The sequence below is a fragment of the Phyllostomus hastatus genome, unplaced genomic scaffold (genome assembly GCF_019186645.2).
Source record: "Phyllostomus hastatus isolate PE091 unplaced genomic scaffold, TTU_PhHast_1.1 phas_scaffold_200, whole genome shotgun sequence".
In the NCBI taxonomy this organism is placed as follows: domain Eukaryota; kingdom Metazoa; phylum Chordata; class Mammalia; order Chiroptera; family Phyllostomidae; genus Phyllostomus; species Phyllostomus hastatus.
Genome location: NW_025334016.1, coordinates 5,218,160 through 5,232,902, shown reverse-complemented (window position 1 = coordinate 5,232,902; position 14,743 = coordinate 5,218,160). Strand labels below are relative to the sequence as shown.

Genomic DNA, 14,743 nt, shown 5'->3' with positions numbered 1-14,743 from the left:
CTTAGTATACAACTTCCTCACATTGGGTAGTTCATTTACCACTCAACCATCTGCTCTGCTGCCTCCAGAATTTATTGCTATTTTTTTCTTTTCCCATTCTTTTTTTATCTTTGTCATTGATTGCTTTAAAAAATGTTTTTATAAGTGCTTCAGGTAGAGTATTGGGAGATGAAATATGTGTTGTGAATTCATCATATTTAATTAGAAATCAGACCATGTGCTTTTAAAAGCTTTCACATGATTCTGATAAACTTATGATCTATATTTTTGAAGACTAAGGAAATACACAGTATTAAAAGAAAGAGAATCAGCCCCTGGGTAGTGTGGCTCAGTGGATTGAACGTGAGCCTGCGAACTGAAAGGTCAGCAGTTTGATTCTCAGTCAGGGCACATGCCTGGGTTGTGGGCCAGGTCCCCAGTTGGAGGTATGCAAGAGGCAATTGATCAATATACCGATATATCTCTCTCACATTGATGTTTCTCTCTTCTTTCTCCCTCCCTTTCCTTGTCTAAAAGTGAATAAATAAAATCTTTAAAGAAAAAAAATTTTAATGAAAATCTGTACTTGACAGAAATTCTAGGAGCCTTGCTTAGTTTTTGGTGACATACCTTATAAAACAGACTGCCCCATTCTTGATGGTTCAAGATTTAGTCATATTAGATAAAAAAGGGAATAGATAGATGGTTTAATTCTAGCTTAAAATGTGAGAATTCTCACTAAAAAGGAAATTTTCTGAGATACAACTTTTGATCCCCCCCATTTTTGGTTCAGAAATTAATAAGAAAATGTTTTGATCTATTGTTAAGAAGTACCAGGGTGTAATTCCTTATTCAACTTTTTGCCTGCACAGTACTTCTTAGTTGATACAGTTTTTTAAACCTAGATGTGTTGATTTTGTTTTTATGTGTAACAGTTTTCCTCAGTATCCCCCCTTCAAAATTACCAGTATTTCTTTTAGGTTGTCCTAGTAATGGTGATCATGTCTTAAACTTACATTTCAGAGATAGACATATGTTTATTTCTGTTAAAATATTATAAATAATTAAAAAACACTTTAAAGTTAGGTAAAATAATCTAAATTTTGCCTATTTATATCCATAGACATTCCTGAATATGTTTGTTGACAGCAATCAGGATGCTCGAAGAAGGTCTGTAAATGAGGATGATAATCCCCCTTCTCCCATAGGAGGAGATATGATGGATTCTCTAATCTCACAACTCCAGCCACCACCCCAGCAACAGGTAACATATGGCTGAAATTCCAAGCAGCATCACGTTTGTTTAACTTAACAGGTTCTACAGATGTCTGGGCTTCTTTGTTAAAAAGCAAAGAGGTCCTTGGTGGGCCCAAGATGCTCATGAAAAAATAGTAATAGAGGGTGATGAGGACAAGGCTTCCAGTGGTGGGAAGTAAATAGTACCAGAAATGGTTTTAACCATACCAGAAATATCATTAACCTCAGACTCATGTGTTTAAAATGATGCCAGGTAATCTCCAATATAATCACAAAAGAGGATATACAGATAACTAATAAGCACAAAAAAGGTGTTCAGTATCATTCAGGATCACAGAAATACAAATTAAAAGCACAATGAGATAAACGTCCATAGCCACAAATGTGGCTTTAAGAAAACAATTGATAATCCTTGCCAACATTTGCCATTAGTAGCAACTGAAACTCTCATTTATTGCTCAAGGGTTTGTGAAGTGGTACACCTACCTTGCAGTGAGGTTTAGCAGTATTCCAGAGGGCTAGAGCTGAATGTTATGCATACCTGTGATTTAACGATTCTGCTCTTACATGTACATGTGACAGAAATGCATCGACACAACAACGTTCATAGCAACAGTATATATTCAAACAGTAGTAAATACCCCAAATACCCAGCAACAGTAGAATGAGTGAATAAATTGTGGTATGTTTACACAATGGAATACTTTACAGAAATGAGAAGGCAAACTATTACTACATGCAACAGCATGATGAATTTTGCTGACATAAAGTTGAACAAAAGAAGTCAGATGCCATGTATGTAATGAGTTCTTTCAGTATTTTTATGAAGTGCAAAACCAGGCAAAAACCAAACCTGAGTGATGGAAGTCAGAGGAGTCTTACCTTTAGGGAGGTGGTAAAGGCAAGGTGTATAAGGGTGACCTCTGGGGTTCTGGTAATGTTCTTCAATATCTTGATCTGTGTGGCAATTACATTTGTAAAAATTCATCTGACTGTACATTTAAGATTTGTACACTTCACTATATGTGATTCGTACCTCATTAAAAAAAAAGTGTATAAAAGATTACTTACATTGTCCTAGGGTTTTCATTACCACAGATGAAGGTAAAGGTAAGTAGAGGCCAGGTTGAACTACCATATTTCATTGACTCCAAAACTCCACTGAGTGAAAAATGCACTATTTTTTTATACCCAGCCAGAAATAACACTGCCAGTTAAACTAGGACAGATAAAATGAGCAAAAACATCTTGAGAAATATAAGCAATGGTATTGCAAGATCAGGAATGAGGATGTTGCTATTGTTAAAACATTTGAAAATCAGAGTTTTTAAAAACCTGTGTCATCAGTGTGGATTTTGCACATTTCCATGAAATGTGTAAATGTTAACACTGAAGCTATCCATTGGGGAAAGCCATTACACTCATACTATATGCAGTTGACCATTTTACATTTAAATTTCTTCTTTTCAGCCATTTCCAAAGCAGCCAGGATCATCAGGCGCTTATCCTCTTACTTCACCTCCTACATCCTATCATAGCACAGTTAGTCAATCTCCATCTATGATGCACACACAGTCCCCAGGTAAGATATTACTTATTCTCTTGTCCTGTTCACCTTTAAATCTAAAATATACACACATAGAAGTACTGCACATGGTAGCCTTGACTTCAGAGAGAACTCCCTTTCTAGTCTGTGGCTAGATATTTGCCATTCATTCATTATGTCAGCATTGTGAAATCTGTGTTCATGATTCCAGAGCAATTTAAAAGGTTTAAATTAAATGGAGGCATTGTCACCCAGAGCTAGACTCATGGCCCAACTCCAAGAGGTGCTAATTACATGATCTGTGTCAGAAGTCGACAGCAAGAGCCTGTGGGACTAGTCCTGCCCACCACCTGGTTTTGTAAATAGTTTTATTGGAGTACGCCACACCCATTTCTGTAGTGTGTATGGCTGCTTTCCCACCATGATGACTGACCCCTTACAGAAAGTTTGCTGAGCCCCATTATACGTGGACAGTGCCTGCCCCTTAGAGTTGGGCAGTGCACAGCCTGTTTGTCCAAACAAAATGACTCTGTTGACAGTCCCATGAAGTGCACTGTAAAATTACTTAAGGATGCCAAAATTTTACTTTTAACCAAACGATTCATTGGTGTTGCCTAAGCACTTGCTCTGTGCCAAATGCTGAGTGGCGCTGAGGATTCATCTGTGAGCCAGATACCAGCCCTGCTCTTGATCTTATCATCTAGCAAGGAAGGCAAGTGTCAGGTTTCTTGAGTAGAAGATCTCCTACCTGCTCGTCAGAGAGGGGTTGGACCACAGATGAAAACTTGGAAGTTGTTTTCATGTCATCAAAGGTCGTTGAAGCCCAAGTGGGTGGGTGAGCTCAGTTCCTGAGGAGCACTGGCAGTCAACAGTGTAGGAGCCTGAGAAGGAACAGCCAGGGAGCAAGGAGGAAAACAGGAGACACAGCGGCATAGAATGCAAGGAGGATAGAATTTTTCTAGGATAGAGTTGAAACTGGTTTTACATAGAAGGTAAGAGAAATAATTATTTTGAAATAATGATAGTAATAGGTATATAATACTTAAAGTATTTTAGCCGTTTAGTTCCCACAGCAAACCTGTGGTGGAAACCTGTTATTCCTATTTTATAGAGGAAAACTGAGGTCTGGAGAAGTTGTTACTTGTCCAGGTCACACAGCTAAATAAACAAAATTACACTTAAAAGTTAATCAAATTGATCAGCATATTATATTGAATGTAAGGCATTGCATTAGATATTATAGAACATGAAAATGTGAAATTGTTTTACATAGAGATAATTTCAAACTTGATGATATGGAGGATAGTTATGATAATGTAGCAAGTATTTTAATGTTGAATTTATTCATAGTTTTGGTAGTCATAGTTCTCCTCTGATAATTCTAAGTTAAAACTAGTCTTATGGCTAAATACTCTCTCATAAAATACTCTCATATTTAAGCTTATGTCTCCCAGTTGTTTTGTTTCGTTTTTTTTTAAATCTCCTATCTAGGCCTCTCCCCTGAACTCAAGTCCTGTATTTTCCAGCTATCTACTCAACATTTCCATTTAGCTGTCTAGTTGACATCTGAAACTCACCATGGCTGAAACTAAATTCCTAACCAACCTAGCAGTATCCTCCCCGCCCCAAATTGCTCCTCTTACAAGCACCCCATCTCAGAAAATGGCATTCCCTTCCTTCCTGCTACTTGAGCCAAAACGGTTAGTCATGTTGGACTCTCTCTCATACCCACATTCAGTCAGTTACCAAATACTGCCACCTCTACCTTTAGAATTTATCTACAGTCTAACTACTCTCACCATCTCAGCCTGTGCCCTTGCCCAAGTCACTAACTCTCTCTCACTTGGATGATTGTACTTATCCTCTAACTGGTTTCCTTGTCCCTGTCCCTGCCCCATAGTCTGTTCTTCACATAGCAGCTAGAGTGATCCTTCTGGAACAGAAATTAGTTCATGACTCCTCTGCTGCAAACTCTTCATGGCTTCCCATTTCATTCAGGGTAAACCCTAAGTCCTTTGAGTGGCCTACAAGTCCCTGTGTGATAAGACCACCCCCTGCCTCTTTGACCTCCTATCTTCCCACTTCCCCCTTGCTCACACTGTTCCAGCGGCACTGGCCTCTTCCATGTTATTTATAACTGCTGCTACCTTTGGGGCCTTTCCCCTAGCTCCTCTGTTTGCCTGGAATATCTTATCCCCTGGATATCCTCATACCTTTTCCTTCACTTTCTTTATTTCTCAGCTCACAAAATCTTCTCTGATTACCTTATATAGAGAACAGCACCCACCTCAACCACTGCACAATATTGCCCCCTTACCTTCCCCTGTTTTTCTCCATAGCACTCATTATTACCTGACATATATTTGTAAGTCTTTCTCATTCTGCTAGAATATAAGTTCCACAAGGACAGGAATTTTCATCTTCTTATGTGCTACATTCCCAGTGCCTACTACACACAATACTTGGCATGAAGTGTATTTTCATGCCTAGTTAGTGAATGAGGGAATAAAAAGTACAGTGGATATTTTTTTAAAATTAGCCAATATAAGACCTAGAATTTGGGCCCCGTGGAATTAATCTCTCTTTTCCAATAATAAAATTATTCTAGTTTTCTTTTGTGCTGCTTATGGGAGCTTTACTATTTGTTTCTTTAGTTTGTAGGGTCTTAACTTGGGGTCCTTGAACAGGACATGATATGTGTCCTGCAAGATCATCTATAATTATTTTCATTTATTAGGAAATCTGCATGCTGCAAGCTCCCCCAGTGGGGCTTTGAGAGCCCCATCACCAGCGTCATTTGTTCCAACTCCTCCCCCATCCTCGCATGGACTCTCAATAGGACCAGGGGCCAGTTTTGCTAGTCCACATGGTGAGTCCGTACATGGAAGTTGCTGTAGCATAAGAGTTTGACGTGAAAGTCGTTTTTGTTAAGTAAATTATTTTCTTACTGCAAATCTAGCACTTGTTTATTGGGGAAATAGCAAAATAAAATAAATATTTCCTAATCACACCATGCAGAGACCTACCACTTTTGTATGCTTTGGACTTTCTCCCTTTCCCTCTCTCCCTCACTCTTCCTGTCACACATCCCCTGCTTGCCGATCTGCTCGAATCTCTTGCTTTCGCTTGCTCTCTGCCCATCTTCTTGTCTTCCGCCTCAGACACCCCCGCCCAACAACAACAAAAATTGGGACCCTATCCTATGTGTTATTTTGAGCCTTGAATTTTTCCACTCTTTAACTCAAAAATTTTATTTCAGGTTGGTTCAAATAGATAAAGAATAGAAGTAGCCAGTGAAGTGTTTCCTTTCTGTTCCACTAGCAACCTAGTTCTTCCTCCCAGAGACATTTAGTTAGTGTCGTTAATTTTTTATTGCTCTTGCATAGATGTTTTATGTGTAAATAAGCAAGTACATGTAAGTGTTTTTTCCATCTCTTTTACATACACATGGCAGACAGCATACTGCACATGGTGGTTAGTTCCTTACTTTTTTCACTTAAATATATCATGAATACCACGCCAAATCAGAACATAATGAATTTCCTCAGATTTTACAGCTGGGTAGTATCTGTGATTATTTTACTCTTTACTGTTAATATTTGTGGAAACATCTGACAGTAAAAACTCTACATCATCATACTAAATGGCTTCATAGTACTCTGTTTTCTAGGCATACCATAAGTTAACTGCTCTCCTATTATGATATGGTAGAATGTTTCCATTTTTTCACAACTAAAAATGGTGTCATTTCTGCTCACATGATTATTTCCTTAGGTAAGTTCCTAGAAGTGGAATTGCTGTCCCAAAAGGTTTGAGCAATTCTAAAGCTCTTGAAACATATTACAGATGGCTCACCTAAAAGCTTGTCCCAATTTTCTCTAGTATTATAGAAGAATGTCTTTTTCTGCATCATTGCCAACATGGGGTATTATGATTATTTTGAATATCTTGGTCATTTTGATAGGTAAAAAAATGGTATCTTATTGTTTAATGTATGTTGCTTTGATTATTAGTGAAGTTCATTAGCCTCTGGTATTTCTTATGTGTGTCAGTTTATATCCTCTTCCTGTGTTCTTGTCGTTTTTTTCTTATTAATTTGTAAGACTTCTAAGTAAGGACCATTTACCCTCTGATAATATGATAGAAGTTTTTTTTTTTTTCAGTTTGTCATTTAGTTACAAAAGGGTGTAAATGTAAAAATATCTGCTGGGTGAAATTTAAATACCGAATTGTTCAGAAAATTGCTCCTTTCAAAACCCAATTCTTTGGTTCATTTCTTACTCAATGCAGCCTTCAATAAGTAAAGAAAATGGAAAATATTTCTCTTCTCAGCCTCCTCTGAGTAGAATGAAAACATAATTTGTCGGAGTTGGTTTTAAAATGTAAGATTTCTTTCCTTAATGGAGCTTTGAGATTTTTTTTTGCTTACTATTTTCAAATATATAATTGATTTATTATATGGTGTAAGTTGGTACTTATTACACATCTTGAAGCTTGTATGAAGGTAAATTTTATCCTTTCTCAGTCTTGTTTTATGTAGTTTTTATATCATGTTAGAAAGTACATAAACTACACAGAATATTCAGATGTGCCATGGTAAGCATCATGCTTCAGTGAAATACCATACTGAAAGAAAAAAATGTATCACCCTGTAGGGTATAAACATTTAAATGCTGTCAAATACTTTTCCGTGATTAAAATACTGGTTTTGAAAACCCGTTATTTACTTGTTTATAGGAACCCTGGACCCCAGTTCTCCATACACTATGGTGTCACCAAGTGGACGAGCAGGGAACTGGCCAGGGTCTCCTCAAGTGTCTGGCCCCTCACCGGCAACACGGTTGCCTGGAATGTCACCAGCCAACCCATCACTACATTCTCCAGTTCCAGATGCTTCTCATTCCCCTCGAGCTGGAACAAGTGAGCGTAATCAACATTTTTATGTTTGCTTTTAGTATAACCAACAAATGACCTATTTTATTCCATCCTCACATTTGAAGATCATGATCTACTTGTTGAATGGGGATGCTTAATAATTTCAACTTTTAACCATTTAGCAAATCGGTGACAATAGGAATTAATTATCAAAGTCAGGCAAAATTTAAGAAAGAGAAATGTCTCTTCCACAACTTTTCTGAGACCTGTGTTATGACTGACTACTACCTTAGCTGCAATACTAGATCTGAAAAGATACGTAAAGTTTCTGACAGTGTTACGTAAATTAACACAAAAGAGAATAATAATATAATTATGTTAGTTAGCTTTCGCTATGTGACTTTTAGTGGCTTAACAGCAACAGTCGTATGTTCACTCACCATTCTGCAGGTTGGCAGTTTGGGCTGAGGCCAGCTGGGTGATTCTTCCAGGCTCTAATGGGTCTACTCATGCATCTGTGCTCAGCTCCTGGGTTGGTTGGGGCCTGGCTGATCTAAGGTGACTCTAGCCACACGGCTTTTCTCTGTTCCATGTAGTCTCCTAGTTGATCATGAGCTTGTTCATCTGGTGGCTGGACAGGGAGCTCCAAGAGAGTAAGTGAAAGCCTAGGCTTGCAACTGCCACTGCATTCTGTCGGCCATGGCAAGTCAGAAAGCCAACTCAGAATCCAGGTAGAGAAATAGATAGACTGCATTCTTTCTTGAAGGCATTGTTTCAAACTCTCACTGCAAAGGAAGCTAATATATGATTGTTACACCACAAGGGGCAACTAAAACAGTAGAGATTACTATAGAATGTCAAAGATTTGTACTAAAAACAAATCAGGGAACAATGAGATAATATGTACTTATAAATGAAATGACATGTTTTCCTTCCCATAAGGTTCCCAAACGATGCCAACAAACATGCCCCCACCTCGTAAACTACCTCAGCGTTCCTGGGCAGCCTCCATACCCACCATCCTCACTCACAGTGCCTTGAACATTTTACTGCTGCCCTCTCCAACGCCAGGCCTTGTGCCTGGCCTGGCAGGTAGTTACCTTTGTTCTCCGCTTGAAAGATTCCTTGGATCGGTCATCATGAGAAGACATCTTCAAAGAATTATTCAACAAGAAACGGTATGGGTACCTAGTGAACTAACTGATAAGTAGTGATTGTCAAAGGCAGATGCTAAGTTGCCCATCAGAGTAGGGTCTGAACTAAAGTGATATTTCCTCATCTCCTTTAACCAGCTTGTTAGAATTACACTTTGCACCCAGCCCTATTATTACAAATGGACTCCACTATTTTCTTTTCCATTCTTACATTAACATACTCCTTCATTTTATAATTTTTCATCCTGTGGCTAACATGGACCTGGAGATAGGTCCACTCAGTACCATAGGGCACGTGTACCCAGGACATCTGGCTTTGTAGAGAATAACATATGAGTAGCTACTTGTCCTCTAGAATGCTTTTGCAGGTGGGCTGACTTCAAATCTGAGTCTCCATTGAAATAAAATTATGATGATCACAAGGCTGAAAGCTGCTTTTTAAATACACAAATAGTTTGAATTGATTAAAAACCCTGGTAGAAAAGGAATTTTAACCTATCCTGTGGTGATACCCTTAGGAGATAGTTCAGAGTTGAGAGCACCCATTCTAAAGTCGAGCTGCCTGGATTTGTACCAGACCATGCCACCTGCTAGGATGAGCTTGGCCATTTTTCCACATCTCTGATAATAGTAGATAATAGTATCTACCTAGCTCATAACAGTTGTGGAAATTTGAGATATTTCATATAAAGCTTGTAGCATAATGTCTTGGTATTCAGTACATATTAGTTACTTATAATTATTGTTGTTGAAGTATATATTTGTTTATGAAGTGGTAGACAGGATGATGAATTTGAAAATACCCACTCCATGGGTGGCACCAAGCTATGTGGCAACCTTTATATTCAGATTTGAAAAAAATAAAGGTTTTAACATAGGTTAAATAAATTAGCATTTAAAATGGTAATCTGATCTAGGCTCACCTCTGCTGCTTAAAAGCCATATATATACATATTCAGCTTGTGAAAACTCATTTTTCTCATCAGCATAATCAACATACAGGCTAGAGTGGAGGTCAGTAAACTATAGACCTGGAGACAAGTCCTGCCCACCACCTGTTTCTGTAAATAAAGTTTTATTGGAACACAGCTAGACCCACTCAATACATGTTGTTTATGCCTGCTTCTAGCCACAATGGCATCATTGAGTGGTTGTGACAGAGACCATATAGTCTAAAATACTTACCAACCCCTGGACTAGCAGAAAGAAGGTCCCAATCCAGATATTTTTAAATTTTTCCTAGTATGCTAGTTTTCTAAAATTTGTTAATGTGGAAAATTTTTAGTGTATACACAAGTAGAATTGGAAAATGAACTTCTCTGTTCCCAACACCTACCTTCAACAGTAACTCATACCAGTATTGTTTCATTTGTAGTTCCTCCCAGATTGTTTAACAGCAAAATTCCAGGCATCATTTCATCCATAAATACAATTTATTATCAAATATGGTTGGTGTCCAGATTTCCCAATATATCACCATTTTTACAGTTTGAACCAGAACCCAAGCAAGTTTTTAAGTCTCTTTCAAACTATAGATTCCCCCATTCTTCCTTACATTTATTTGTTAAAGAAATATCATTTGTCCTATAGAGTTTGTCAGAGTCTGGATTTTGCTGATTGCATCCCTTTAGAATCATTTAACATGTTCTTTTGACCCCTCTAGATCTATAATATGAATCAATCCTGTGGGTCTAACTACTGTAATTCAGGCTCAAGTTGGTTATTGTTTTATAAGGATATTTCATAGGTGGTGTTACACATTCCTCCATCAAGAGACATGTAATGTCTGATTGCCTCTCTTTGCAGTGGTGTTAGCAATTTTGTTGCTTAGCACCTACATATTTGTTTCAGAACAGGTAGCAACTGTTTTCCTTTTGAAACAGTTTTCTGGGTAACATTTCATTTTTTTCTTTGTCTTACACATTCTTTTACATGCTAATTTGATGCATCCTTGTTTTGCAGCTGCAACTGATAAATTCCAATGAACCTGGGGTGATCATGTTTAAGACAGATGCGCTGAAATGCAGAGTCGCCCTTAGTCCTAAAACCAACCAGACACTTCAGCTAAAAGTAACACCTGAGAATGCAGGACAGTGGAAACCTGATGAACTTCAAGTTTTGGAGAAATTCTTTGAAACAAGAGTATGTGTTTATTAATGTATAATGTTAATGTAATCAATGAAACAGAAGAGTCAAAGTGGAATGAAGAATAACCTGCTTTATTTGTCCCTGTAGGTTGCTGGACCACCATTTAAAGCCAATACATTAATAGCCTTCACCAAACTATTAGGAGCTCCTACACACATCCTCAGGGACTGTGTGCATATTATGAAACTAGAGCTGGTAAGTTACAGAGAAACACAAATTCTTATAGCCAGGTATGTTTGAGGATGTTGGAGTTGGTGGGAACAATGTTCACTGGTTTTAACCTGTTTAGGTACTTTTATTTTTCTCTTAAATTCTTCTTGATTTCTCACTTAAATATTATGTTTCGGGTAGACAACATAATCCTGTTGTATCTTTCGATTTTAGAATAAGAAGATACAGTGGGAAATTTCTCATTCATCCCTGTCCAGCCATTTAGTCTCCTTCCCTACAAGCAACCTGAGTTCCAGTGGCTTACCTCTTATAGAAACAAATGTATTTAATACACTCTTCCTACTCCCAGATAATGAAAGAACTCTCCTAGGGTTTATTCTAATACTGTATGGATTCATTTTTTAATTAAATTACATATTTAAATTTTGAATCCATTTTAAATATGTCTTGGTGTCATGTGTGTGAGGTATGGATCCAGCTTTTTCAGATGCCCCTAATTGTCTTAATGCCATTTATCAAAAAAAAAAATCTATCTTCCCCAGGAGATTTTAAATTTCTCTTCTTTCCTATGAGATTATATAATTGTATAGATGGAATCCAGGTGATAACTGGTTATATTTTTCCAGTCTTACAGTAGCCCTTTCATTTTAATGTTTCTACTATTGCTTTGGGTGATTCCAAATACCTCACTTCTTTTTTCAGTTGGTGTTTTAATATTGGGACAGTATGGCTTCTGCTCTGATAGGCCATAGGAAATTATTTATGTCAAAAAGATATTCAGGTTTTTAAAGGAGTAAATATTTATGTGGCAATAAAAGCATCAATGGATATAGTTTAAAATTATTAACACTCTGACTAGTTTGTTTTAGGGAAGGAATTGGAACCGAAACGGGAGTGTAGATTGGCACCACTTACGAAGGGCCTTGAATGCCAGGTGTTGATCCTTGGAGGAGGTGGGGGACAACATGTAGCATTGCATATCACTGAACATCTGTGAGCTAGATTAGAGCCATTCTCTAGAACAGCAGTCCCCAGCCTTTTTGGCACCAGGGACTGGTTTCATGGAAGACAGTTTTTCCACGGATCAGAGTGAGTGGGGAGTAGGGGGATACAGGAGGCTGAGCTCAGATGGTAATTCAAGCAAAGCTTCACTCACTAGCCTGCTGCTCACCTCCTGCTGTGCAGCCCAATTCCTAACAGGCCACGGACCGGTACCTCTCCACAGCCGGGGGGTTGGGTACCCCAGGTCTAGAACATTGGCAGTGGTGTGAGGGTGGACTGGGAGAGGCGGCCACTGGAAGGGACCATTAAGAGATCATGGGAGAAGTAATAAACCCTGAGCTCCATGGCATCAGTGAAAGTAAAACATGTCAGAGATACTGAGGATTTGGAATTCACAGGAATTAAAAAAGTAAGAGGAGAGGAGCGGAAACCACATAAATGCATAGTTGACTTTTCAATTACTAACTTTACATATATATTTCCTTTCTTCCTTTCTCACTGGTTCTTTGTTTTTGTCCATGTCTCTGCTGCCTGGACTTTATTTTTGTTAGTGACTTACTATTGGGATTGACCCAGTTGCTATTTGAAAATATGCCAGTTACCAACTTTGTGTTGCTTGTTGATAATTTGGTATAAAATAAAATTCTGTCTAACTTTGTAGACTCTTAATGCTCATATAATTTTATCTTGATTTTTTTTTCAAAAGTTTCCTGACCAGGCAACACAGCTAAAATGGAATGTTCAGTTTTGTCTGACGATCCCTCCCAGTGCACCACCAATCGCACCTCCTGGGACTCCTGCTGTGGTGCTGAAATCTAAAATACTGTTTTTTGTAAGTACCACCCAGCATGTGTGTATGTGCAGAGCTTCTGAAGAGAAAGCCATGTGAGGATAATACAGCACCTTTTGGATAATTGCAGAAATTATCTGTTGCTGCCAAATACCAGTCCAGATTCCTTGTCAGTTTAGACTTCATGTAATCCCAGTTTTAGTATTAGTAGAAAATTGCTGAACTACATAATCTGTGACAGTTGCATATTAATCATAATATTCAGTTGTGTGTCACTTGTCATATTTAGTTTTCTTCTACTTGATGTATCTTAATCTGATAGTAAATGATAGTACCTTTGATAAATTTGCTCAAATGTTTTATTTTAACTGTTTTTATTCTCTTTGTGTGTGTTGTATATCTACAGCTTCAACTAACTCAGAAAACATCGGTCCCTCCCCAAGAACCTGTTAGTATTATAGTTCCAATCATTTATGACATGGCTTCAGGTACAACCCAGCAGGCAGACATTCCCAGACAGCAGAACTCTTCTGTTGCTGCTCCTATGATGGTCAGCAACATTCTGAAGAGGTTTGCAGAGATGAACCCACCACGACAAGGTACATGACCAGTAGATGATATTTAATTGCCTGTGTGTTATAACAGTTCTTTTGAGGGATTCCCCCTTCCTCCCTGCTGCTCTGTCTTTACTCACCTCACCCCCAATCCTAGTAGTAGAGTTCTGGTTGCTATGGCCCTTTTAATGTCTGCCTGTCGCTTTCTTCCTTTCTCACTGGTTCTTTGTTTTTGTCCATGTCTCTGCTGCCTGGACTTTATTTTTGTTAGTGACTTACTATTGGGATTGACCCAGTTGCTAATGCCAGAAGCTTGTATTTATAGCACACATTGCCACAAAGCCCTAGGTTAGGATGATAGGATTTTCCATGGCTGTGAATTCCTGCCCTACCATTGATACCTGCCTCTCTGTACATCACCAAGTTGAAATGCATGTTGGTTTCTCATATTTCATGGTTCAATCATGAATAGAACAAATATCGTTCAAAAGTTCTGTATCTTCAAAATGTTTTGTGAAGAATAAAAGCTGATACAAATGGCATCACTGCTTTTTGGGCTTCTTATATAAGTTCAGGCGGGTGCAAGTGAACCTTTTCACCAAGTGCACAATGAAGCTCTCAAACTGAGCATTTTCAAGGGAACCAGAATGTTTCTGGCAAGACAAACAAGGTCTGTTCACTACTGTCGTAGCCTACGCTTAACACATAACTCATGGCAGTGCTAAATTCTTGGTTACAAAACATAAAGCTCAGCAAAGAGAACTTTTCTTTCAATTTGCTTATTTCTAATATTACAGAAGTCTGCTATCTTTCTGTTTAGAATAGTATAACAGAATTATGTTTTTAAATGAGGGAAAGTTGTTCTCTGAAACATTTTTATGTACCAGTGTCAAAATTTTACTAGAAACAGGAATCATGGGAGAAATTATATTTTTAGCTGTTTGTTTCCCCATATTGTATACATAGGCAAGTTCTCACTCAAGTATAGTTTATAAGGAATGCACTGGGCAGTAGAGAAGGGTATGGTTCTTTTGTTGTAATACTTCCATGTCTTAAAATTTTCTGCTTTCATCCTTTGACTTATTTCTTCTTTCAGCTAAAAATAGGTCCTTAAGAATGAAAGTTTAAAGCCGTCAGAATTTTCAACATAGTAGTTTAGTAGAACTTTGATAATAAAACACCATTCTTTCACAAACAGATGATTATCATTATTATGTCTTGTGGAATTTAAAGTTAAAAGGAAATAATGTTTTGATCCTATATGGCA

General features: G+C 37.9%; 1 protein-coding gene across 3 annotated transcripts in view; it reads left to right on the top strand.

Moving 5' to 3' along the window:
• MED14 (mediator complex subunit 14) overlaps positions 1-14,743 on the top strand; it is a 72,036-nt gene that overhangs the window by 55,421 nt on the left and 1,872 nt on the right. For 2 of the 3 annotated variants that reach the window (XM_045860529.1, XM_045860528.1), the window contains exons 22-30: positions 1,103-1,243; positions 2,707-2,818; positions 5,520-5,651; positions 7,520-7,702; positions 8,600-8,835; positions 10,774-10,953; positions 11,047-11,154; positions 12,839-12,964; positions 13,329-13,521. In XM_045860529.1, coding sequence (XP_045716485.1) covers positions 1,103-1,243; positions 2,707-2,818; positions 5,520-5,651; positions 7,520-7,702; positions 8,600-8,835; positions 10,774-10,953; positions 11,047-11,154; positions 12,839-12,964; positions 13,329-13,521 — 1,411 coding nt within the window. The remainder of the gene's footprint in view (positions 1-1,102; positions 1,244-2,706; positions 2,819-5,519; positions 5,652-7,519; positions 7,703-8,599; positions 8,836-10,773; positions 10,954-11,046; positions 11,155-12,838; positions 12,965-13,328; positions 13,522-14,743) is intronic. The other variant, XM_045860530.1, reaches the window with a different exon arrangement.